At 37.4% G+C, this 27,824-nt stretch overlaps 1 protein-coding gene across 3 annotated transcripts in view; it reads right to left on the bottom strand.

Moving 5' to 3' along the window:
• ASXL3 (ASXL transcriptional regulator 3) overlaps positions 1-27,824 on the bottom strand; it is a 128,860-nt gene that overhangs the window by 60,025 nt on the left and 41,011 nt on the right. Inside the window, exons 4-6 of one of the 3 annotated variants that reach the window (XM_064706041.1) lie at positions 11,528-11,636; positions 10,057-10,168; positions 393-514 (exon numbers count right to left, since the gene is read on the bottom strand). In XM_064706041.1, the coding sequence (XP_064562111.1) occupies positions 393-514; positions 10,057-10,168; positions 11,528-11,636 (343 nt within the window). Of the gene's footprint in view, positions 1-392; positions 515-10,056; positions 10,169-11,527; positions 11,637-27,824 lie in introns of those variants that run through there. The other 2 variants (XM_064706038.1, XM_064706039.1) reach the window with 2 other exon arrangements.

Here is a 27,824-nt window from a genome sequence, read left to right as displayed (position 1 = left end):
TAACAGATCATAAAGAAAAACTAAACAAGTACACCTAGAGTGTTTCCTATCTGCAGCACTTCTTTCAAACTTTTTTTAAAATTTATTATCAACCTCACATAAAATTTCCAACACAAATGCTTACATAGGAAAAGCAGGGGTGTGACAATATAAAGAATTCTGCTTACTTGAAATTGACTTTAAGTGCTTAGTACACTTAAAACCCCTTTAAACTCACAACAAATAGGACTGCACCCTTGCTAAAAACATAGCAAAACCCCCAACAAAACACCACTAAACACAACACTGAAAATCTTTAGAAGACTCTTTAAATTCTGCTGACATCCCCCTCACAGAGGAATGCCAGAGATGCTAAAGGGAAGCCAACTGATGGTCAGTCAATACAAGCTTACCTGTTTAAGTGCTTTCTTTGTGTGCTGCTGGAAGGAAGATACTAGCTTGCTTTGCACCGGTGCATTAGTAAGGCTTGAATCACGATTGGAAGACATTTCCTCAGATGTCTGCTTTGGGCAAACTTTATAAAAAGAAATAAAAAATCAGAATACTGTTATGGGGGTTACCTTCCCTATTTCTTGGAGAGTCATAAGGATGGAAAAATAAACCAACATAAGCAAATGCCTCAAAACCAAAAAGCTTGCTGTAGAAAATTCAGCTGATCTTGAGGTCCACATTAGCTGAAAATCCAGCCATATTCTAAGAAAATGTACCACTTCACTAATATTTGTACCACATCATACCCTTTCTATGCAGTTCAGGAGGCCTTGCATATTTTGCCTTCCAGGTCCTAAAAGGTAACTGAAATCGTTTAACAGATTTCACACAGAAACTAGATAAAAACTACCTTCCTCATCAACACATTTCAATGGATTATAAGATATCCAAATGAGCATTTCTACAAGAGACACTGATGACCCCTGGATCTAAAAAGATTCATACATATGTAACTTCATACCAGATTGTAATATCTTCTTAGGAGCCAGACACCTACTTTACAAGTACCTCTTGGTAAAGCTAAGAACACATTTTGCTGTTTAATGGGTAAACTGGAATATCCTGCAAGATGAATTCTGGTCTCTCAGGTAATACATGCTGCTATACTTGTCAGGTAATACATGCTGCTGTACTTGTCAGCCTTCTAAATAATACATGCTTTAATGAACAAATACTACAGTACTTGCATTAAACAGCTTCTCGAATAAATGTTGCGTGTGACACAAAAAAAAGTCTCTTGGTTAAAAATAAATGAAAGTACAATTTTTTTTAACAGCTTTATTAAACAGATATGAAAGCTGTGAGAATAGCTGGAGGATCCTATTAGTCTCGGTGGTCAGCAAACTCAACTGAAAGGGTTGTAGAAACCTTTCCACTCTTAATGCCTTGCATTACTATTACTCTCACTAGTAACCTAAGAGTGCCCAGCTACACCAGCATTAGCATGGATCCAGAAATGAAGCAGATTTTCTACCATTCTTCTCTGCTGACTCAGTCCAAGTCTGCCTTCCAGCAGCATTCAAAGCTGGTTTGTGTGTTCACATACCTTCTTTATTGTGTTTTGCAGCAGTAAATGTTTTTCCAAGATTTGCCATACTTTGCACACCACCAGAATAGTCTGGATACACTCAAAGAGGCTGCACAGACATGTGCCAGAAATAATGTAGCCCAGTGTTAATCTATTTTCTCTGCCCATCCTTCAGTGGGATGAGCAGAAACCTGAACTACCTAAGTCCCGTGCCTTTAGCAATGTTTCTGAGAAGAAACATTGTAATGTTCTTTGATTTGTGTTTGTAAGCCAGAAACACACAGACAATTTAGCTATGGCCATCACAAGATGCATGTGATATTAAATCTTTTTTTTGCACTGAAAGAAAAAGTAATTAAAACTTACCTCAGTAAGAGAGAATACGCTCTATGGCACTACTGTTACGCCAAGATAACTGTCATATAAGACTAGAATTTTTCATTACCAGGTAAAAGAAAAAACATTTTATCACAAGATTTATAACTGATTTCTGTCTTTTTTTTTTTCCTTATACTTGCGGGATTTGTCAAAATACACAAAGAAGGTGCAACACAAAACAGGTTCTCAGTTTACAGAATCACCAGGTTTGAATCAATCTTTTCCACATGATGAGCAAAGCTTACTATCAAATAAGACAACGTAAAAGAGCTGCAAAGTGTCAGCAGAAAACAAACAATAGCTGGTTTATATAATCCAAATCACTGCAACAGCTAAGCTCCTGAAACAAAGAACACCTACATAAAAATAAAAATGTGACACTTCAAATTGCCCAGATTTTGTCTTCTCCTTCAAATAAACTTTCTTTTACTGTCAAAGAGTAATTGAGAGTCAAAGAATTGAAGGAAAAAACCCCAGAAATAGCATGTGCACAGAAACCCCAAAGTTAACAAGAAGAGAATACATTCAAAAATCACTAAAAAATGGAAACTGGTAAATTTAAGTGCCTGTCCTGAAACAGGAGAGATACAACGTGACCTGTCATGATAAACCTACTCCTGTTCCCCAGATTCACTGTGACTCCTATTACCTTCCTGTTGAAATGGGAAATTCTGATTTTGATTAAGGTGATCTAGGATATTATCCAGGAGTCTCTCCTATTTAGTTTGGTGATAAAGCTCATCCTCAAGAGGTATGACAACTATCTGATGGTGCTCAACACCACAACCAAAAACATCAAAGTCATGATACAGCAGGAATAAAAATAAGCATAGTTCTGTATTAATTTTTCACTTTTATTCATTTCTCTTTTAACAATAAACCTGGAGTTGTGACAGAATTTATAAGAAGCCATACTTTTAATTCCTATAATTACTTCAGTTTTGCATAAAATAATTTTGGTGTATTGGCTATTTTGTCTCTGTTCTTTTGAATCTTTTACAACAAAGCTAAACCAAGAAATAGGGGCTGTTCTAGTGAGTGAAACAACTGGAACTGAAACCCACTGAAACAATAAATAGCTTTCCATCACTGCAATCTCTCCTACAGATACAGAAAGAATACCTCACTTCAGGCTGGGTTCTTTAGTGCAACCCAAAAGTAGTTGGTTCAGAGTTTTGAAAAAAATCCTGAGTTTTTCCTGTAGTTCATGATTAAAGAAATAGATAAATAAGGTTGAAATATGCTGCCTAAAATATTTTAAATGACACTGTGATTAGAGAAACTCAATTTATTTATAACAAATTATACTTCATTCATAAAACTTATTCTGTACATTCTATTTTTCTTCATATACCTTGTAGCTTAAAATAGTAAGATAGTAGGAAACTATCTTAAATGGCACTTTTTATGTTTTAATTAAATTTCCATTTCTATTTAAAACCAGCTTGATAGAAAACATGGCTATGAACCTAAACCTCTACTAAGTAAGAGATGCCATTGCCTATTTTCAAAAGAAGAAGACACAAGCATTAAAAATCTAAATACATTGTGTTAAATTATACAATTGTTTAATAACTTATAGAGTCTACTGATTTTATTAGCAAAAAATACTAAAATTGACATACAAGCTTTATTTAGAAGATAATCAAGATATTGTTAAAAACAATAAGAATTGTTTTTTCTGTATGAAATGAAATACAAATATGAGACAATGAATAAATTTAATCTTTAAAACATGTTGTGCTACTTAGCAATTTAAATCAATCTGTGCCAAAGTGTGACTGCATTAAAATGCATGTGACCACATAAAATTGTCATTATTTCTTAATTTCTATGGATAAAGTCCAACTGTTTTTCTCTGAATGGGTCAGACATAAAGAAAGGGAAAAATATGACAGAAAGATATATAAGTGAAGTCACCATTGATGATCCTAGTGAAAAACTCAATGCTTTAAGAACAAAACAGACATTTTTCCTATGGAAACCAAAGATCACAGTAAAAGAAAAACAAATTTAAAGTGTTCTTTGTACATATATACAACTTTGGAAAGCTGCAACCACTTTTTCCATAAGAACTAAAGATCCATGAATATTATCAGATCCACGTTCACTTGAAAATCTGTATCAGAAAAGAATGCTAAAAATAAACTGGGTGCTGGGGAGGGAGGAAAAAAAGCCCTGAGAGAATGTGACAGATCGAGGGAAAATATTTGGGTAGCAAATAAAGACGATTCACCATTATTGCTACAGTAGAAAAAGGAAACAAGAGTGGTTTTAAGCCTACAGGAGGCATTTCCATTTAGTGAAGAATAATTAGGCTCCATTCTTTAAATTGGCTTCCTCAAGGGCCAGGACCGAGTGAAGGAAAAAAGAAAAAGCAACTATTAAGCTGTAAACTGTGAGGTTATGAGCTGGAAGAGCAGCTGGGTTTCTGAAGATAAGACCTCCTTAGTGAGTGTTCAGAGACTGTTAACATGAACGATAGAATTAGAATTATGTAGCAAAAAGAGTATGTTAAAAATGTTTTTGGCAAACTCCATTTAAAATAACTTCTTCTCTTCCATTTGTCCAAGACTAGGTTTGTAAATTATTATGAAAGGCTATAATTTATAAAAATAAGCAATGCTGTCTTTGAATTTCAAATTTTACAGGCTATCTCCATTATTTTTATTACCTTTTACCTTCCCCACCCAATAAATGACACCCAGGTAGAACATATTGGAACACATGTTTCTTCAAAGAAACAATTTTTTGAGGAACACAACAAAAAATTATTGTGTCTCCTTGCCACTGAAAGTTATTAGGAATAACTGTAAACAGATTTATGTAACTAGATTGACAGAGAAATTCCTGCCTGGTAAAGGGCTTATTTTCCCAAAATCAACAGCACGATTAATTTTTACTTCAGTCAGATCATCTTGATTTAAAATCAAACAAGCAAAATCAACAGCAGTCCACTTCCCTTTTTTTTTTTAAAGTAACCACAGTAGATGAGAAGGATTGTTTACTAATGGCCACTTTACAAAACATAAATTAATATTTTTGCCATATGCTAAAAGACTAGAGTCTACCTCAAGCATAAAATGTATGCACATGCTCTGGAGATATGAAATTTCAGAGAGAACTCCCTCAGGAAAACACACACACAATAGGTCTCCCTAAAATATCCATAAAATTCAATATTTTCTTTGGGCGACACAGATCTATACTTGTATTGACATAAATAGTTGCACTTTGCCAGCACAGATGTATCGAGTAATTCACCTCCATCACTCTTTGATCTCTAGAGCCCAACTTGCCAAAACTGAACAATTCAGAACTCGGCTGTTGCCATCAGCTCTTGAAAATGAAAACCAGTTTGGGAGTTAGTTAATTGTATGAGTTTGCCAAAGCAAGCAAAAACAGATGTATATATCAAGAGTACTCCAGTGACTGCAATATTCTTTCTGAAAAGCAATACTAGCACTGTGAATTAATAAATAGTATTGAAAAGTATATTTTGGAAAAAGACATCAAATACCACATCAGCTTTGTAGCTTCCACTGAATCCCAATTATTAATAGCACGTTTTTGAGCCCAAACATTTCACAAAACTTAGAAACTGTGAATTCTTATTCCAAAGCAAGTCAACATTTTCCACTGAAAATATACAGCTTGTCATCACTAAGCCACCAATTTCTTAGACCTCATTAACTAATGTACAGAAAAAAAACAACAAACAGATGAGAAACATCCTCAAGCTTCACAGTATCTTCTCCTATTCTTATGACTCCCTTCAAGTGGTAATGAAACAAAAGAAATTAAGCTCAATCCCAGGTACCATATTTTCATTTTATAGTTGCAGGAAGATGAAAGAAAAATACACCAAAAAAAATCTAAGCAAAGTGCAAAACTTCTCTTGCTGATGTGTCACGCAAAACACTATGTTGAGCTCTTACTTCATTGCTGCTCTTCTGCTTTTAGAAGAATCTATCTCACATCCAGATGTTGCCACGTGTCACAAACATTTTCAGTAGAACCATGCAACATTATTCCCAAGAGACAAGATGCTAACAGTAAAAGGTTTCACTGAATTGCCAGGAATTCCATTCCTGGAAAGGAACTGAATATCCAAATGGGGACTCAGGTTTCAAACAGTGGTGAATATACACTGTTTGCTATAGGGTTTCCTAGTCTAAAAAGCACAAGGTGTTCAAAAGCACAGTAGCTACAAAGCAAAATTTCAGGATTCAGCATGAACATAATCCTCTGCTGTCGATCATTTTGTCAGCTTTCTCTAAAAAAATTACCTAAGGAATTAACCTAAGGAATTAACTCTGCCATTTCATGTTCATAGTTGAAGAACACACACTTGTAGGAAGTGCTGAAAGCCAAAGTGTTTCCAGAGGAGACACACTTTGCTGCTATTTGGGCACACATGAGAAGCCCTGTTGGGGCTGAGGTGGGGAGGGAAGTCACGCTGCAGCAGGAATTGCTGTCTCCTCCACACGTACATCATTGTGCATTCCATTGGCTCGCACGAAGACCATTTTTAATCAACTGTGCTCCGTGGCTGATGGATTAGCCCTGGCTTCAGAAACCCTAGGGACAAATGCTTTTTGAGAACTGAACATCCTATTGATGGGCAAAAGGATATTATAGTCATCATTTTCCCAGGCAACAGTAATTGGGATTTTAATTCTTTTACCCACAGCATCTTTACATGCTACCCCTGTATTTGAGGAAAATGGAATTTTAAAGATATGGGACTGCTACAGCGCTTCAATTAGAAATCCCATTCCAAACAAAATCAACTGTAGCATAAAGAGTTTCTTTAACATATGCCTTTGGAGAAGGTGGGGAAAGAAAAATTCTCCACAGCATCTGCAAAATCCTGAGGTGTGACCATTCTACCTGTCTACTTAGCAATACTGATGTGGTGTAATAGCTTTTGCCAAGTCTTTTTTTCATAATGGTTAGGAATTTTTATATTATTATGCTAGTAAAATTGTTCAGTAGCCTGCATTTATACTGCAAAAAATGTGCCTGCTGAGGAATGATGTGATTCTTCTCTGAGTGTCAGCTGGTAGTTTTTATTCTGAAAGACTGTGGTCTAAAAGCCCACAAATGGGCTGAGGCTGTTGCTTACAGTTTCATCCTTTTGCTTCCAGCTACATTTAAAGAGGCATTTTTTAAACTCTTGTTAAACAATTTCTGATCAATCTGTCAGAACTGTGGCTGCTGGACTCTATCAGAGTGGAAAAGGGCAAATAAAAATGTAATCAATTGGGCAATTAAGAATTCAATGTGCAAGCAACACCCATCCTCATAGGTATCACACATATTCTAAAACAAGCCAGAGAATTTAATGAAGTGTTTTTTGCACTGAACTAAATGCTACTTTTATGCCACAGAATAATTTCCTGGAAAGAAAAAAATCCCCAGCTCTAGTGTGAAATGTGTAATTGGTCTGTTAGACCAAATATTTTCTATAGAAATAACTATTCTCGAATATTTACAAACCGATCAAGTCACCACCTCACCTTTCATAAACTAATGAGACCATCCCTAATAAATTCCCCAGAACAAAGGAGGTATTTTTTCACTCAGGACTTCTTATGTGTCTTTTATAAATCCTTTCCTGTTTACCTTAATTCCTTCTTACAGCTATAATGAATGCAATACACTGGTAATCATTTAGCTAGTGCTATACCCAAAGGAAAATCTCTGCCTATATTCCTTAATCAGTACTATCAGAATTACAGTCTAAGAACTACATTGGACTAATTAGCAAAAGCATCTCATTCATGTTCAATTTATTTTCTGTTGTGATTCTTAAATGCTTTTCAGATATACTGATTTATTGAACACATTTTTCTGCTGCATAAATATGACCTATTCTTTTGCTTGAAAGTCCAAAAAAATTCATGCTGTTCAACTGCAATAATTTACAAGGCAATCACAAGAAGTCTCACAATTTTTATTTATTACCAATAAATTTAAACTAGAAAGATTTGATAGTTTTCAAAAAATTATTGACATAAAAAAAATATTGAATGAAGAGTGGTCAAATCACATCCTCCAAAGCAAAATGCCTGCTGTTGATGGTGATTCCTACGACTTTGCAGATTAAATAATTCATAATTTCAATCCACCAAAAACTGGATGCATTTTTTGGGCATGGTCCTATTTTAAGCCAAGCCTTCCATATAGTAAATGAAATCAGAATTCTAAATGTATATAAATGATATCTTTAACAACAAACTTGCACTCTCAAGAAATGATATTATGTTTAATAATATCATATCTTGAGAAAAATGTTTGGCAAAATTATGTCCTGTACTAGCTGACTGATATGCTATTTATTAAATATATGCTGCATTTCATTCTTAATTGATCATGTCAAGCATTGGCTTTTCTATATGCAATAGACACTCACTACTGCCATGCCACATACTTTTTAAAAATATATCCATTGATGTCCATTGCAGGACAAAAAAATTAAAATGTCCTGTTCTCAAAATGTTAAATATATTGCAATTTTCCAAGATTCATTAAAGATGAAAAATGATGGAAAATTCTCAGCTTTAAAACCAATCTAGGTGTAATTTAATGCTCTATTTCAAAATGTTAAATTTTTTGCAGCTTCTCTTTTATGTCATCACAAGTGCTATAATTATTTTTATTACTGTGAACTGTGAAAATAGTACATAGCCTGCTCCCAGTCAAAACCCAGCAATTTTCTACTTCTGGAATTATAATATTCTATTTACATTCTATAATATCCTATTTACATCCTAACACTCCTAAATAATTGCCTGGCTTTTTTTTGCTATGATTTTTTCGCTATGATTTTTTCTTTGTTTATAACAAGTAACACCAACTTTTGCTTTGTATTTGTAACTGTATTTACACTGCTTTTTACTGCTCTATTCTTCCTGCAATCAACAAATTTTCTGAGTATCAAAGAGGAATTGTTAAAGAATATGTAAGTTCACTTACATATGTAACACACACTACATAAACATCAAACCACTGCACATGCAGAGTCTGTTAAATTATAGACATCATTTATCAAAGAAAATGAAGAAGCAGAGACATTTAATAACTCTGGACCTTTGTTTCCATAGAGCTTCAAAACTTCAGTGCTAGACAGACCCACAACATGCCTTGGATAGTTCTGTTACACCTATCACTGAACATTTATGATTTTCCAATGCTGCTGGAGAGCAATACAAAAACTGCAGTATCAGCCCTGTAAAGGTGCAGCCTGGGAGCTAAGTAAGCTGCTCAAGCTAAAAAAGGAAGTCTATAGCAGAACAACAACATGAGCTGAGCCTTTTCATGCCCTAGTTGTAGACAGGACACGGTCTCACCATATACCAAGTAAGCCAAAACAGCAGGCAGCAGTCCAGCAGTGGGACAGGTTGAGATGGGACAGCAGAAGAGAACTGATCAAGGAAAGACTCATTTCAGAAGTCCTGGACAGTCTCATTTTTTTTTATAAAGCATTCATTTTATAATCACTATGAGTGTAGTTATAATAATCCTCCTGTTACTTGCAAAGTAATTTTAGGTGACTGATGTTCTCCTTAAGAATAATTATTAACTCTCAAAAATGAAAAAAAATATTTCTAAGGTTGCCATTTTTAAGTTATTTCAATGTTTCAGTTTGCTATTATTTTAAAGGGAAAAAATGCACAGCATTTGATACTTCAAAATGTCATTATGTGATGATGGCAAACAGGAGTAGCTCTGCCTGAAAGAAAAAAAATACAAACCTTTGTCCTCTGCCCAGAACTCTACTGAGGGACCAACCCTGCATGTCCACACTGAAATCAATGAGATGTCTGAATCTGACAACTGCCAGTCTGAAGCCTTGTAAAGGCAAATTATACTTCAGCTCTGGGCCCTAAACAAAAAAAATGTAAGCCAAAAAATTACCTGCTGAAAACACACCCAACATCATTACACTTTGTCCTTCAAAACCTTAAGTCAAATAAAGGCATTTAGCGTTCCTGATTCCTTCACAAGGCCAAAAAAGAGAGGGAATTACTCAAAATAGTTCCACTGAGTACAAAAGATTATTTATACTGCTTAGAAAACACACCATGAAAATCTGAAGAAAACAATTTTTTCCCCCAAAATATGCCCTCTAATATTGAGATTAAATCACCTACCACCATTTTCTTCTCCATTATTATTGTTTGTCTCAGCCATTTCAGTGCCATCTAACTCAGATTCACATCCTAAATCCAATGTTCCATCAGTAGGGCATGTTGATTCTTCTTTCTACAGTTAAAAAATAAAAATAAAAATAAAATAACAAGGAAAAAAATCAATCATGATCCTGCTGCATCTCCGAAAATAGATTACTGCAGTGTACTCTCATGCTTACATTTCAGAAAAACCAAGAATAAAATAAAATATGCCTGTGAGTTACTCTAGAGAGAGCCATAAAAAACAGACTTTCATGAAAAAACTTGCAAACTAAAAGCGAAAAAGCTGTTTTGTGAGGTCATAACATGCTCTTTTTAAAACCAAAAAAGTCACATAAAATGCAAGATCTTCCAGTTTTCCTTCTTGTTTTTTTTAACAGAAACAGACTTGTGTGGCTGTTAAAAATCCTAGTTTTCCACTTGAGTGTCTACAACACTGCAGCAAAACACAAATCCTTTAATGTTTCTTTTCTGCCTTTGCCTGTTTCCTGAATTCAAATAGCTGAAGCAACCTGGAGCTCACAAGCATGGGAGTGATTGTGAATTCCTGGAATTGTGCCAAGAATATCTCCCGATTTAAAGAAAAACAACAGCATTTGTTCTAGTAAATTAGGAAAGACAGCTTCTGAAAACTATTAATTCAATTTCAAATATCCAAGTATTTCAGGATTTTTAGTTAGCAGGAGCTGACAAATTTGTATACTTTTATATTTTTTATACCCTTACATCAAATACATCTGTCATAAATTACAAAAGATCCTTCGCCCCAGCCTAAAATTTCAGTTGACTACATTTACACTGCCAAGCAGATAACCTCACTTTTTTTTTCTCATCTCTGCCTCACATTATTCCACTTCTATTGTGAAACTCCTTTAAGTTTGATCATGGACAACAAGAAAAATTTTCCACCCACAATAAACATCATGTTCATACCAAAACAAAAAAATTAAAAAGGAACAAAATAGAATAAAGGCAAAATTCTATCACTATAATTATATTCCTTCTCAAAAGCAATCATGCAAGCTTTGAATTAAAAGCTGATTTATATTAGACTTGCAAATAATTTTTCACTATTCAAAAATCAAACATCAATACAATTACTTAATTAGAAAGTCAGTGATCCTCTTGAGCTCACTAGTCCTAAAACAAAGGCCTTACTGTGAACAACTCCAGTAAAGCAGCATTTTAACTAAGCTACGTGTTTTTTATACCATGTGCCAAATTCGAGAACACGTATATGCTTTCTAGGATAAAACATTCAATGTTTACTTTCATTATAAATCCTTTTAAAAGACATCTGAAAGCAGTTAGAAGGACTATCAGGTCATTTCCTTGCCAAAGAATCTAATCTGTTTACCTTTATATCTATTGAGACATTCATAAAATGGATTAATAGCTCTATGTACAATCCATATACAGAATTTAAACTTACTTTGAGAGCATAGAGTCCTGATTTCCCAGGGATTTTGAAGAATGTTCCATCACCTACACGAGTGTTAGTATGAAGCATTGCATTCAGGCAAGCTAATGGAGAGGTTCCACTGAAAAATAAAATTGTGCAGTCTAAGATTGAGTGCCTCTTCTAAAACTATTCCCTCGTTCTATTTTTTTTAAAACTCATGCTTGGCTGTTTTTTTTTGTCCCCCCCCCCCGCTTTTTTTTTAATTCTCTCAACCCTGAAAACATCTACATTACAATAACAGGCCAGTTTCAAACTTAATCATATGCATCTGTCCCCTAGGCTTGAGGCAAAAAGTCTGTGAATTATAATTACGTTTTTCTTCATACAGAAACCAGCTCCACATTCTGAAAGAACCAAAGTCCAAATATTTATGTGAAATTACTTCATAAATAACACCATGAAGCCTCATTTTTAAAATGTTACAGACAATGTGGCTGCTGCACATGAATGATCAAAACAGTACCAAGTTCAAGGGCAGCTGCATCCCATAGGATGAAAGGCAACAAAAGAATAATAAAGAGCCCAGAAAGAACACATTTAAAATTAAAAGTGATATATAGTAAAGCCTTCTTCTGGCTCAACATGGTCAGCATGCATTATTATACACAAATATAAGCACATTTGTGCCTTTTATGAAACATTATCTTTTTTAATTGGAATTGTTTTAGAGATTATGAGACTGACATCCTCAAGGTAATAATTTTAACACCACTGTGGAATGCATGTTAAAGGACTATTTAAAAAGAAACACAACACATTGAGAAAAAATGAGCATTTGGACAGGAATATCTTTGTACTATATACATGTTTACATCAGAAAAAGAAAGCAAATATTCCTACCCTAGCTAGATGTATACTATTCTGAAAAGTTGATCTAAAAAATGCTGGGGAAGAAGGCAGTCATAAATTATTTTATTTTAATTTAAAAATGGAAGTACAAGATCTATAGATATACTATCATATCTTTATCCCCATTTGCTGGCTACTGTACACGGTGTACTCAGGGACTGAGCCTGAAACTGTGCTTCTTCCCTGGGGTCCCCAGCCTGCACGCACGCTTATCTTCAGCCACGTAAATATATTCCACTTGGTTAAGTGGAACAATGCCTCTGCATTAAATTAAGTGTGTTGCAAAGTATTTCAGGATTAATTATATACTCAACTATAAACCAGGAGCAGGGGCTTCGAAGTTCATCAGAAATTATTCTTCCTTATTCTGTGGTATTATAACACAACATCCAATCTTGGTTGAAAATTGCAAGTCTGATTTTTTTTTTTAATACATGAAACTGGATTGAAATTGTTGTATTTCATATGCTTATGCTTTCTGTTGATTTCCATGGCTCTGTTACAACAAAATTCATCCTTACTGTACATATATCATTATTTTAATGGCAAGATCGATACTGTGGTAATTGCTCTTCCGGTAAAAACTAAACTATAAAGTGCCCTCAGGCCAGGAAGTCCTGTCTATTATAATTTATTTACTGCAGGTCACCTAATGTATCACATTACTATATCTAAAATAAAAAATTGCAGGTAAAAATGCTGCTTTTTGATAAACACATCAGATATGCAATAGATATTTATTTTATGGCTATTCTAAACATGATTATGCAATATGAAAATTCTGACAAGTTTCTGTGGTTTCTTTGGCTTCCCTGCAAATAAAACTAGCGGCACATTTCGTTTTGATATAATACTTTAACTAAATACAAACCAAAATATGTTGGAAATAAAATGATACTGCTAGCAGTGGGACAGAAGACATTAGGAGAGTTCACTGAGTTTAACGATTACTTAAACACTTTTGTAATATGTAGGACACTTCTCTTTACACGTTTTCCTTACTGTATTTATGCTTGACAAGCAAAGAGACAAAGCATTTAATACAGCAGTTACGGTTGTGTAATTTCTTCCATATGTTAACATACATAACGTGAAGCGATTTCAACTCTCTCAGACTTGGATCTTTTTAGTGAAACATTATCACCGATTAAGGCTTTCTCTGCAAGACAGAAAGAACTTGCTGACTCTGCAGCAGAAGAAAAACTTGGTATGTCAACAAGAAACAAAACTGTGTGTGCATGTATGCACGATTTGTATTCTCCTCCTATTCTGATGGATATACGCTGGACTCCACACTTATTTTTAGATATCATTAACCAATTGAAATGATACAGGATGAATGAGCCCAAAATAGAGGATTTGGCAACATCTTAGGATCACTACTGTGCTCGCAGCAGATATCTTAATCTTCAAAGTCTAGACAACTGGCAAGTGGACAACAGAAACTGCTCTCTGACTTAGAAAGAAACCCGTATCAGCTACTGAGCCAACAAGCACTTTAACTACTGCTATGCTTGTTTCTTACAGGCATCTGCAGCTCCTAATGGCATGCAACCAAAGGGCCATATCCACCCTTCTTGAAAACTGGACTTGGGTATGTCCATAAGGAGCACAAAACCAACCACACAGAACACACTTAAGATGCAAATAAAAATAATATGGGAACATTGAGGGGTGGGATTTATTTTGAGCTAACAGATCAAACTGAAGTTCCATGGTGTCCTTTGTCAGCTCTGCTTTGACCCATGCCAACCAATGACTTGCCTATTCTTCTGTCAGCACTGGCATCCGTAAAACACCATATTAAAAATCCCAATTGTTACACACAACTGATGTTGGAAATGCTTGCAACACATGCTATCACAACACATGGGACTGTGGTTCAAAAAGCTAGCAATCATAGATCCCATGATGCAGACTGATGTCTGAATCATAGAGCACTTTCTGAGGGATCTGTACTACTTATTGCATGCTTTCTAAATTCTCCTACAGCCTGAGGACATGTTCCTTCTGTTCAGAGCTCCTGGCATGTATTAATACAGCAGTCAAGGCATGAGTATCTCTGAATATCAAAAATGGCACAGCTTGACCCCAGTTCCTAAAACACTCCAAATCAGTTCAACTTTGATTCAGTTAAATTATATTGGATACAATAATATTCTACTTTGTAACTTGATATCTGTGAATTTTTAGAGCCATAATATATTTTAAATTGATATGCTGCAAGTTTTATTGCCATAGTCTGCACACAAGAAATATGTTTACCATTTACAGTCTTGAGATGCAGAACTTTCATACTATTTATCATCATTTGGGTGAGACTGCTTTAAACCACTGCAGTATTCTAGAAGCCATTTATATATAGAAGTTACAATCTGCAGCACTATGTCTTTAAGATTGGTATTTTTCAGCTTGTATGTTTATTTTATATACCTATACATCTATACACATATACAAGCACTATTGCCCCCCACACACTTGAAAAACAGTTAAAAAGATGAAAAGTTACTTACTTTCTGTAAAAGTGATGTTATGATGTTACAACAACCAGCAACATAGGAAAGAAAAGAAAATAAAACACTCATTAACCTTCCAATAAAAAGGTTGCTAATACAACTTCATCATTCATAAGACATCAGGTATTTCAATGTTTCATAAATTCTCTCTCCCAAAATCTCTATATACTGGTAGTACTTCAAAATATCTGCATATTATCAAATAAAAGTTTGCACCCCCAACTCCCCCAGTCAAAATTATCTCCAACATTTTGTGATTCTGGGCTCCCTCTACTGGTCACACAGCCAGTGTCACCTAAATTGAAATCCCAGACTTTCCACACACCAATCTCTGCTAAAACATGTAGGGGAAGTACAGATTTCCGGTACTTCCTCCTCTGCCACCCTCCCCAAAACCCTATTAAAAATTTGTAAAAACACCAGTAAAAACGTGACTTATTTTTATACTGGAAACTTCTCAAACACATGGTTCTGTCAGAAAAACCCTGAAAACTTCTGTGGTTATTCATATAATTCTAATGGACTTTGCTAGACTGCTTGCCAAGAGACAAAAATTATGATCTTGGCAAAAAAAAGATATCTTAAATATGGAAAATAAATTGACTAAAGCTGCCTTGTCCAGGCAATATAGTGTCTCAGACTGAAAGCTCCCTGACACTTTGCAGACAAGGCACCTTGGGTCCTGCAGCAGCAGCATTTCAGCCACTCAGCCCCACTGAACATGGTGTAACCCCCTCCTCTGCCTGACATATCCCCAAATCTAATGATGACTGCTCTAAGATGAGCACCTTGGTGTCATAAATTTGTTCAGCATTTATTTGTTTGAATCATCTGCTCTTTTTATACACATCCATAAATAGTCACAAGGGAGCAACAATTTTTACTCACTGCTAGAAATGAAGTAAAACCAAAAGGCTTAAGAACTAATTTCTAGGCATGACTTGAAGTCACACAAAATACAATATGTTCATAAGGCATGTTAGTTACATCAATTTTAGAGTGACAAAAGATAAAGGAAATAAAACTGATCAGGAAAGGCCACAGTGTGGTATAGTAAATGGAAAAGTAAAAGAAAACATAATTGTAATTTTCCAGAAATATGTAAAAAGCTGTTGAAGTCAATGGAGATGAATGTTCTTCATGGCCACTGTGGGAAGAAAAATAAAGTTCATGGACAGCCAGAAGTGTGAATGTAGCTGCTCGTGTTTTAATCAACACCAAAACAGAGCAGGGGAGTTTGTAAAATGACCTTCATCTGATCATCCAAACACCAGTCCTGGATGATACATAGACTGAAACCTGTCCCAGTGTCTGTGTTGAATGATCTCTTGAGCACCCATCCAGCACTGTAACCTGTTATTCTTTATCTCTTCAATAAATCTACATTTTGGTTAAGGCTGAGGTTATCATGTGCCCTAAGTATAGTTCGTCCAACATATACAGCAGCTAGAAATGCTGGAGAATTGACTCAATGTCTAGACCTGCACTGTTTGCTGAAGTGTCCCACACAGCACTGCATGCCTGGTGTGATGAGGCCCTTGGATTCCTCTTAAAAGCTCTCCCACTATCTTCAAGGAGCCATGTTCCCACAGTCCTGCTCTCAAGTGTCAGCAAAATGTCCCAACCTGCCTCCCAAGGCTGTGGCTGTGACCTAGCTCAGGAGTGACACAGAAAACCACCAGGAACCTAAGCAGCTATACCAAAAAGAGAAGCCAGCTGTGCTATTCAAGGTGACAGGCCAAGTGCTGCTGACCAGTCCAGAGCTGCTCTCCTCCCACAGCCAGGCCTGCTGGAGCTGGCAGGGCTGCAGCCGCAGTCAGTGCTGGGGCCAAGGCACATCCACCAGCCTGGGCTCAGGAGGAACAACCAGGAGATGTCCAATGAACTGAAGACTGAATAAAAGACCCAGATATTTTAACATACTCAAATGGCACAGGATCCTTCCCTTGGCACAGAGGGAAGCAGAGAGCACAGGTAAACAGTGGAAAACAAAGCTGCTGGTAAGTGCAAGATTTCCTGCCAAACATCTACAACTTTCTCATCAATAAACACATCAAGTTAGTCTAAATAAACCAACCAGTTGTCCCTGGCTGGAAATCACTTGCCCACCAAAGCTGCTTTATCACTCCCCTTCTCAACTGGGCTGTGGAGAGAAAATATAAGGAAAGGCTCATGAGGTAAGGTCAGGGAAAGATCACTCAGCAATAATCACACCGGGCAAAATGGACTTGACTTGGGGGAATAAGCATCAAGTTTATTACCAATCAAATCAAAGTACAAAAATGAGAAATCAAACCAAACCTTAAGACACCTTCCTCCCCTCCTCTCTTCCCTCCTTCCTGGGCTTAATTTCACTCATGGTTTTCTCTACCTCCTCCCCAGCAGCCCAGGGGAACGGGAGTTGTGGTCAGTTCATGACACATTGTCTCTGCTGCTCATCCCTTTAGGGTGGGAACCCCTCACACTCTCCCCCTGCCCTGGGGTGGGTCCCTTCCACAGGGGGCAGTCCTTCAGGACCATGGTCTTCACCACAGGCTGCAGTGCAATCTCTGCTCCAGCATCTGGAGTGCCTCCTTTCCCTCCTTCTTCACTGCCCCTGGTGCCTGCACAGCTGTGCCTCTCACATATTCTCCCTCCTCCCTGCAGTTGGAGTTGCTGCTGTGCAGGGTTTCCCCCCTCCTTAGCTCTGTCACCCCAGAGGCAGCACCCTCAGGGCTGATGTGCTTGGCCTGGGGCAGCAGGGGGCTGGTTTTGGAGCCAGGTGGCATTGACTCCATTGGACATGAGGGAAGCTTCTCATAGGAGCCGCCCCTGTAGCCCCTGTAGCCCCCCCACTATCAAAACCTGGCCTTCAAAACCCAAAAGACACAGCAAGACTGCCAGCAGTATATTTGCTTTCTCAGCCACTGTTATATAGAGACCATGTATTCCGGGTACAACCGCACTCAGCCATCCTTATTTCAGTAGCAAAATTGTAAAACCAAACATGATAATCCAAACTAAAGCAATTTAAATTGCCAAACAGAAAATTTGATTTGAACAATCAATTAAAATCTTGCTTTTGATTTTTTCCATTTATTTTCCTACTGCAAGGCTAATTTGTTCATTGTTTGAAATAATTAAAATACCCCAATCAGACAATAAATAGAGCTTTAATGTAATCTCACTTTTTATTTATTCAGAGACTACAAATGAATTCATCAATTATCTAACTTATTGTACAGAAATTAATCCATGTCGTATTTTTCAATGTTAAAACAGCAATGACACCGTATTTACTAAATCTTTACAAGTGTACTTATTTCTGTCAAATAATTTCTGGAAAGAACCTCAATTTGATTAAGAGATTGACTTTTAAATGCTGAATGAAAATACACTGGATGTGCAGATATAAAAAGAAAAAAGGAGAGACTTTCCAAAATATCACATATCCAACATGATTTATTAAACAATAAAACCATCTCTTAATATGTGGGTAGTAGGTAGCTAGGGAACCATCTACTATTTTTATATATACAGTCTAGTGAAACTCTAGAGCTGGAAGATCTCAGCCTCTCACATAAAGTTCTTATTCATAAATTGGAGCAATAAAAAAAGCATTTTTCTTTTCAAGCTTCCAATTGGCTTTTTAATTTTAAAGGGACTTCTAATGAGAACTACAGAGAATACTCAATATGAACAGCTGACATGACTGTCAAAACTATTTATGTTCTGAAGTCTTAACCATTTGAATAATAAAGTCACAATAAATAAAGTCCTAAGCCTTAACTTATTTGCTTAAGTTTTATAGGAACTGAAGTACATACAGGTTGAATACTATTTATATAGTCTGAATAAATCATACTTCAGGTTTATTCCTAAAATAAGCTCTCCCACTTGAATATTTAAATGTATTTTAAAGGATTAAAAGACAATTCTTAAAATAAATATGTTTTTTAAAGTTTATTTTCAATCATTTTTATCCACTAACCAGAATTAACACCAGTTTTGTTCTCATTTGGGCAGCACCCTGAAGAAAATTTTTCCATCTCTGGTCCTACTTATGCTTCACACATGGTAGCTGACTTTCAGCCTTCCAGTATCACCAACAGGGCTGCTATTCTTGGGCAGAGCAAATAAGCCAGGCTATCAGGCAACAAGACAAAGTAGTATAGCTCATTTGTCTATAGGCTCACAGAATGCAAATAACTACCTTAGGATGCTAGAGAAAAAGATCTATTGTTTTTACAACTGACATTCTTCATCCTCAACTGTCATAGAGATTTCTTGTTTTTCTAAATCAGATGGAGACAGAGGCATGATTATTGATAGTACGATGGAAAAAAACAAGGACCAGTACGTATGTAACACATCTGTCATAGATACCCAACGTGCCTTACAAACTAGCAGCACTTACCTATCAGTTTTCACTGAAGTTAACCAAAGTCCTGAACCCCAAATATCTAAACCAGAAGAACTGAACAATGAACTTGAACCCTGACCTTTGCAGCCTTGAGGGAGTTACAAGCAGCTGGAATCACAGTTGACTAAAGTGATACATCACCAAGAAACTAAACCTTATCAATATCCTTCAAATATGAAATGATCTGGAGCAATAATGTATAAAAATTCAACCTGGATACTAAATTCAAGCTAGGTATTAAGAAAAGGTATTCTTTTTGCATTCTCAGCAGGAAATCCCACTTACAGTCTCACCTAAATCTAGTTTTCCATTTTGAATTAGCCCAAACTTGAATCAGGGAAGGAGTCAGAAGTGAAGCTGCTTTCATAGAACAGTTTCCTCACTCTATTACCAAAGTGCCTTTGAAGCATTAAACAATACTGGCTCACCTTGGAAGAGAGACGTACAAATATTATTCAAGACTTCTACATAATAAACAAACACTGGAGCTTATGCCACTACCTTTAGGACCTAGTTCTACTAATCCCAGGATCCTCTTACAAGAAGCAATCTCCCTCTGGACTTTTTGTATATCTAGATACAGTCATTGTGTGCAGTGATTACACAGCATTTACACATATGTAATAAAGCACAAACGTAATAAACATCTAGACATACATCATCATGTCAAAACTAAGGTGGACAAGTGAATGAAACTGCTGGTTGAAGGCAAACAGGACAGAAAGACAGGGCATGCTGGTAAGAAAATGTGGCTTTTTTCTTTTAAGAGTTTGCAAGACCGGCTGCATTCACCCACAGTCAGTTGCAAGTGACTAACTGACCACAAAGTCAAAGATGTTTCTTGGAAAGCAAAGCTCTCATACATGGCTACACATAAGTTTTAATTTTAATTCCCTCTAAGTAGCTAAGAGTTTGACTCACTTTTGAAAATGATGCCATAGTCTTGGGCATTTTTTCACCGTTTAGCTGTATTGCAGCACTGTCATGTATCTGATGTTTCTTTTTTTCCTCGGGGTAAAGATTACTGAAAACACATCTGATGCTGCCCTCTGCCCTGTGCAATGGCCTTTCATAGACATTTCAATCAGGTTTGGCATTTCCACCCTTACCTTTTGAGTGCTCTGTGGTCTGAGGCCAAGGTAGATAAAATTCTATACTGTATAACACTGGTAATGAATCTTTTTGCTATCTAGAGCAAAATCTATTTTATCTCATGGTGCTGGCAGCCTGAGAAAACTTCTGATGGTGTCAAATCTGGTGACAATAGCCACAGTAATGTTTCAGAACAAAACAGAAAATGGAGTTCATCCATGCTGAAAGTGGAGCTTTATTACCTCTCTTATAAAACAATAAAATGAAAAGCCCCATGAACTAAAGTTCACTGCAAATCTCAGTACTCCTTAGGCAGCCAGGCTTTTTCCCCTTTTTTTTTTTAACCAATATCTGTCACAAGAACAATTTTATAAATAAAAGTTCCAGAACTTGTGTAAAATTTAAGGGTTCCTGAACAGAATTTTATAGAGCTACTGTTATGTATTTTCCCCTGAAAATATTTGTAATGTATCTGAAAACAAGATGCTCTCAGTATAGCAGCTGAATTTGAGAAGAGAAAATAAAAAGCACACAAACCCATCATACCAATGCCACATGATATACTATGGACTGAAAGATATTAACAATTTTCCTGAAATTCAAGTACCCCTAGCTATTAGTTTGGCTGATTACCCTTTGCCAGCCATGCCTCTGAGTAGATCTCCTTGAATAACTTTGAATTTTCCATAAAGTATGTTTGAAACACCATGACACCTCTTTAAATGATATTCACATATGGCAACAAGCATTCCTCAACCAGAAAGGAAATGAGAATACAAGTTTTATAGAGAAATGTTTACACTTCTCCGTGCTCCCTAACACCTGGGAAAACCCCAGGTTTTTCTTCTTTGTGAAGAAAAACCTCAAAGAAAGGATATATGTAAATGCATCTCTGAACTTTGAATCCTTACTATTTCCTTAAATGTAGTACAAATAATACAAGAAAAAATGCAATGGTAACAAAAAAGGGCACTCTGAACGTGTTGTTGAAAGACGCAGGCAAATATTAAAAAGTACCTCTTGAAATCATCCTGAAAGAAAAGTGTTTCAGAAAGAAAATCATCCCAAAAGAACAAGAAATCAGCATGTGTCAGAGAGAGTCATGACAGCCAGGGTGTCCCCTGGACTGAAAACACCCTCCTCATTCAACACCACTTAAAAGAAACTATTTGATTTTTTTTTTTGTATGTAACAAATTCTTATACTGTCTAAATAACACAGTTCTCTCTGACAGCTACTTCCTATCCAAAAATGTACTTTTTTGTCCTTTTCTCTTTTAATAAAATATTTCCTTTTAATACTTTTAACTGATTTCATTAAAATGCAGTAGTACATTTTTCACTTTCTGCTCCAATATCAATAATCACCATGAAGGACAAAACTATAAATAAAGGAAAAAAATGAATTCCTACCACATTAAAGGAATTCTGGAGCAGAGGTTAAAAAATGGCTTTCTTAAAGAAACCATGGTTTTTATATATATGATGTCTTATTTTAGTATCAAATTTCACAGACCCTTGTGGGCTTTAAATACATATGCATAGAAAAATGAAGTAATGACTGTGCTACAGTCAAAAATGTACTAAACCCAAGAAAAACATTGCCACAAAATGTGCAATGTATAAAATGAAAAAAACCACCCCACCCTTCCAAATATTCTTGGCTTCAAGCTGGGTGAAGCTTAGAAGCTTACTCCTCAAGGAAAAAAAATAAATTGTTAAGGTGGAAAGTAAAGTGACTATGCTGAACAAGACATAGTCAATAATCACTGAATGCCTTTTGGCCTCTAAAACTTAATCACTCCACACAAGGGATCTGTATGAAATTACCCCAAATTCTCTTGTTTAATTTGGCTTTCTAATTGGCCAGTCTCCATAACTTTCCCTTTAGTGTTTTAACAATATCTTATATGTGCGTGTGTGCGTGTGTGTATGTGTTGTTGATACACAATAACATTAGTCAAATGCAAAATAAAAAAATACATCACAACCCACACCAACCCACGCCACCCTTCTCCTTCCAAAAAAAAAAAGCTACAGCTATTTTTAAGAACATTCATCTCCATCAAGTTTCATGCCCTCATATAATTTACACTGCTAGGAACTTCCAAAAGTTTTCTAGTCCAAAAGTTATCTAGTCCAACCTTCTGCTCAAAGCAGGACCACTTGGATCTCAGCCTTGTCCACTCAAGTTTTGTGCAATCTCCAGGAACAGAGACTTCACAGCCTCCCTGGACCACCTTCCTCCTGTGCTTAACTGCTGTAACTGGGGAAGCATTTTTCTTAGTATCAAATCAGAATGTTTCGGCTGCCTCTCTCATTCTTTGCTTCTCATGCCGTCACTGTGCAACCTCCAGGAAAAGCCTGGGTCTGTCTTCCCCACAGAAGAAGAGGGAAGATGGCAAGGAAGAAGACCTTGCCATCACTTAGCAGTGGAGGGCCACAGGATCCCCCTGAGTCTTCTCTTCTGCTCTGTGAACAAGCCCAGCTCTCAGCCTCTCCTCATTTCCCATATGCTCCAGCCTCCAGCCATCTTGGTGAACCTTCACTGGACTCTGCTGTATCAATCTCTTTCCTGGAATAGCAGGCCCAAAACTGGACATGGTCTTGCCCTCCTGTGCTGCAAGGGCACATTGAAGGACAAATAGCTGCCTTGTTAACCACCAGGACTCCCAGGTAATTTTCTGCAAAGCTGATTCCTGCCACGTTAGCCCCCAGCCTAAGCCACCACAGATTACTGTGTTGCAGATGAAGAAGTTTGCTCTTGCCTGTGTTGAATTTCACAAGGCTCCTGTTAGCACAGTTCTCTCCTGTCTAGATCCTTCTGCACAACTGCCCACTCTTCAGTATACCAACTGCTTCCTCTAAACCTGCCGAGTGTGCACTGTGCCATATTCTAGGTGTTTAACAGCAATGTTACCAATAACAGCCTCAATATCAATGTGTGAGCAACACCATTTAATAACTGGCCACCAACTGGAGTTAGCACCTTTGATCAAAACACTTTGGGGTGTGAAGTCAGAGCAAATGTCCATCTACCTTACTGTTCACTTATTAAGCTCCTATGTCATTGATCTGCTGTGAAGATACTATGGGAAATAATGCCAAGTGTCTTGCTGAAGTCAAGAAAAAAGATACCCACTGCTGTTGTCTCATGCACAGAACCAGTCATCTAAACACAGAAGGCAAAGTGGCTGGCCAGGCATGATTTGCCTCTTCTCACTCAGAATGGCTTTCTGCCACACCAGCTGGATTTTTTTGTGCATTATAATGAGCCATTCTCATTCACCAAGGGAGATAAAACAGCCTTCCTGGACCCTTTTGTCCATAGTTTGACCAGAGTGGTCACCAACCTTCATACACTCAACCAGACCTTCCTTGTTCACATCTAACAAGCCAAGAAGCACATCACCTGCATCACGAAATTGTCTTTCAGGAATGTCCTGGCTTGCTTGCATTCCCCACAACTACTATGGTCTGCAATAAGTGCAAGGCACCCAGCAGTTACTTTAAGGCCTCATCTCCTTCTTGGCCAGATGGTCAGCAGCAGATGTTTACCTCAGCACTACTCATGTTGTTCTGCCTCAGGCTCAGTACTCATTCCAGGGCAAAGCCCACACCCACCCCCCTTTGCATGCACTGCCCATCTTTGTCAGCCTGCATCCCTCCATCTACGCACAGTAGCATCCTATTGTATGCATTATCCCTAAGGTGCTCTGAAATTGTGCAGAGACTGCATAAAGCAAGTACAACATTTTTCCAATTATGTTTTTCCCCAGATACTTCCATTATGCTCCCCATGCCTTTGCTTCTCTTCAAATTCCAGCAACCTTCACATTAAGTAGCTGCTTCAAGGCCCTCCAGAAGAAGACTGAGACTGTCAGCAAAGATGCCTTTACCACACTCCATGTTATGAATCCTGCCCCTATTCGGTAGTCCTTATTCCTCAAAGAGGGTGCTACGGCTCTGCCTGTAACACCAGTCATGCAGCCAGACTTGGACTTGATGGATGTGTCCTCTGCCACCTGAGAATTTCCACCTCACTCATAGGATTGAAAAAAACACCACCTGAGCATTTGTGCTCTTCACCCTTGTCGCTAGAGCTGTGCAGTAACTTTTAACATGTTTGGGCTCACCTCAGTAGTATCATGGAAACTACATGGATGAACACCAAGGGTTCATCCATGGATTGTCTGAGGGCTGGACAACGCTCAGAGATGTCAATCTGTACCATCTGTGATTCAAGTACCCAACAAGAAGTAAACCTCCAGCTACAGCAAGAACACCAGGTTGGAAGATGGGTGACTGTCTTGATATGATCTCAAATAACTATCATCCTCATTTTCCTCTTCATGTACACACCATGGCTGAGCCTCAATTGGCTCTGACTGTCTCCTCTGACAATCCTACTGATCTCCCTTCAGTGTACTACACCTATCCTTCTCTGTGGGCAGAGAAGCTTTCTTCTATTATCAGAAATCCTAAGTTTCCATCTTGCCCATCTTAGGAGTCTCTATCCACAGTGAGCTTACAACTACCACACAGGTAGTCCACAACCAGTAAGCAGCCAACAAAAGCTGCCAGAACTGACAGAATCAAATGCCTCCATAAGCTGACATGCTGAAGTGTAAAACCAAAGCTCACAGAAACAGGAGTTCCCAGGGGATATTGCCTGAAGCTTGCTCAAGAAGCCTGGAAACTGCTTCAACTGCTCATTCTCTGATTAGCTGCCTCTGCTGGAGATCTGCAACAAAATGAAAAAATACACTGCAAAAGAACAACAGGACTTCTGAGCTGATGTACCACCCACAACAGAAGCCCATGCAGCATCTGAGAGTGGCTTCATTAACTCTGTTGCACAATGAAAAAGTGAAAAAAAAGGAAGAAGAAAGTGTTGCCAGAAAACCACTGTGAGCCAGGCCTAGATCAGAAGACCGAGCAGGATTCCTACTTTATCATGCTATACCAGGACCATAATCCAGATGCAAGTCACAGCTTCCAGCCAAACTTCTCCCCTGACTGATTAGAAGAATTTCCAGCCTTCCTTATCATCCACAGCAGGGATTTCTGTTACCACAGCTGTAATGGTTACAAGACACCATCCTGCAGTTATGCCAGCAATAGTGCATTTCTGTACCTTTTTGTAGGGCTGCTTTCACCAGCAAGATTTACACCAGGACTAATACTGAACTCATGTCTCTTTCTATCAGCTCTGCCACTCAAAGTAGCAGCTTGAGTGGCTACCCTCTAAGGCAGACCACATGTTTCAGTATCCATGACATGTTCTCCCCTCACACCCCTTTTTTCTTTATTTAAAACTTGATTATTTCCCCAAACAGCCATATGAATGCTTGTGCCAGCATCCAGGGAGGTGGGCAGCCCAGAACAGGAAAAGCAGCTTGGAGAGAAGAGGATTATTCTTTCGGCTACACTATTGGTTTACAGTAACTGGAGAAGGATGGCCTCAGACTGACACAACTGGTTCCCATTTCAGACCCGGCGGAGCAAGGCCTGTATTTCACCTTTTGTCAGTGAAGGCACCGCGCTCCCTGCAGCCGCTCCCGGACCCAGTGCCAGATGCAGCTGGCTCGCCTCAGCCCTAACCCCTTGGGCTGCTGCGCTGGCGCCAGAGGAGGGGAGAGCTGGGGTACCACCCTGCTGAGGGAGAGCACAATCACCGAGCCTGATGGAGCCCCGCACGCCCACGTGCTCCTGCGCCGGAGCCTTTGTCATGTTCTTGGCTCTCTCGCGCGATTTCAGCGCAATTTCCCAGTCGCTGCCACTAAAACCAATTGCAACTAAATTTATAAAACTCCAAGATGGGTCTGTGAACATACATCTCCTTCTACCTTCCCCCAGTAATGAAAACAAAACACAAAAGGCAAAGCACAACTTGCTGTTGAGACATATCCAAATTAAATTTGAAAAGGCATGTGATGTAGGTCAGTGAAAAAGCTGAAATTATGGCAAGATTTAACTACTTAAGGAAATAATAAAAGAGGACTGCCAAGCAAAGTACTATATAAAGAACTTTACTAAGTACTGCACAGTTTAAAACTATTCTTTTTATTTTATGAGAATTACAGATTTATTTTTTCATATCAGAAATCTTTAAATCTTTAATATGTTACTGAATGTTGAGCTGTAATCTGACATTACTTTATTAAACAATATTTCTTCCTGATAGAAACAACAGCATGAAAGTAAATTGCAATGCTGAACTTAAACAGATTTTTTCTTTTTTACTATCAAAAATCCTACTCAGTTATCCCAATTAAACTGGCTCAGTAACTTAACCTCTTCTTAAAAACCGATGCATGCCAACATGCTGGCCTGCCAGAGTTTACTATGCCATTTCAGCCACCCACCCAACCACCCATCCACCCAAGTAATCAGTCCAAATCAGTAAAAGAGTTCTTAATGCTTATTAGAATTTCTTTGGAAAATTTTACCTGGAAAATATGTATCTATTCACTGAATGGCAATGCTGAAATCAAAGTTGAGTTATTTTAATATAGGGATTTTAGAACTTTTAATTGATGGAAAATAATTTCCAGGGTCTTGGTTGCCACATATGAGCTCTTTCTGTCAGTTAAAAAATTTAACTTTTCTGCTAAAAGCATTCAGCTACAGATTCCTCAACCACAGTGAACTTGTTTGGACTTGATTCCTTTTCATTATTTTTTGCTATTATTTTCTTTTCTGTTTGCTTTTCTTCAGTTCTTTCCCTTATCCTTCTTTCTCTTCTCAATCTTCTATTTTTCTTCCTCTCTTTTTTCTCTCTTTTCTCTCTCCCACTGTACATTTTCTTTCCCTTTTAATTTCTCTCTTCTTTCCTTTTTATCTTTTCTCCCTCCCTTCTTCTATGTTCTGTTCTTTCTTTTCCACTTGCTTTCTTATTTTTCATTGTTTTCTCTTTTGTTTTCCTGTATTTATTTTCTACCCTCTTCTTTCTTCCTTTTCTCTCTTCTCATTTGTCCCTCTTCTCTTGCTTTCTTATTTTCTCTTTTCTCAGTTTTATTTTTGCTGCATTTTCACTTTTCTCTTCCTTCTCTTTTTTTTCCTTCTAGCTTTATTATTCTCATTTCGCTTCTCTTTACCTTATTTGTTCCTCTCTTTTTTTTCCCTTGCTTTTCATTTCTTTCCTCCTGTGGTGGGTTTGCTTTGGCCAGCAGCCAAATGCCCACCCAGCCCTTCCCTCCCTCCCCAACAGGAAACAGGGAGAAGAGGGGATGAAAAACCTGTGGGTTGAGATAAAGACATGGAGATTGCTTACAAGTTACAGTAAGAAACAAAGCAGAGTCGACTTGATGAAAATATATTTATTGCCATTTAAAAAAAGATTTTGGTAGAGAGAAATAAAGACCAAAAGAATTTCAAACAACAGCTTTACCCTTACAGAGTCATCC

The sequence above is a fragment of the Zonotrichia leucophrys genome, chromosome 2, assembly GCF_028769735.1.
Source record: "Zonotrichia leucophrys gambelii isolate GWCS_2022_RI chromosome 2, RI_Zleu_2.0, whole genome shotgun sequence".
NCBI classification, from domain to species: domain Eukaryota; kingdom Metazoa; phylum Chordata; class Aves; order Passeriformes; family Passerellidae; genus Zonotrichia; species Zonotrichia leucophrys.
Note: the sequence above shows the minus strand (reverse complement) of the source record. Positions and strands in the feature narration are given on the sequence as shown.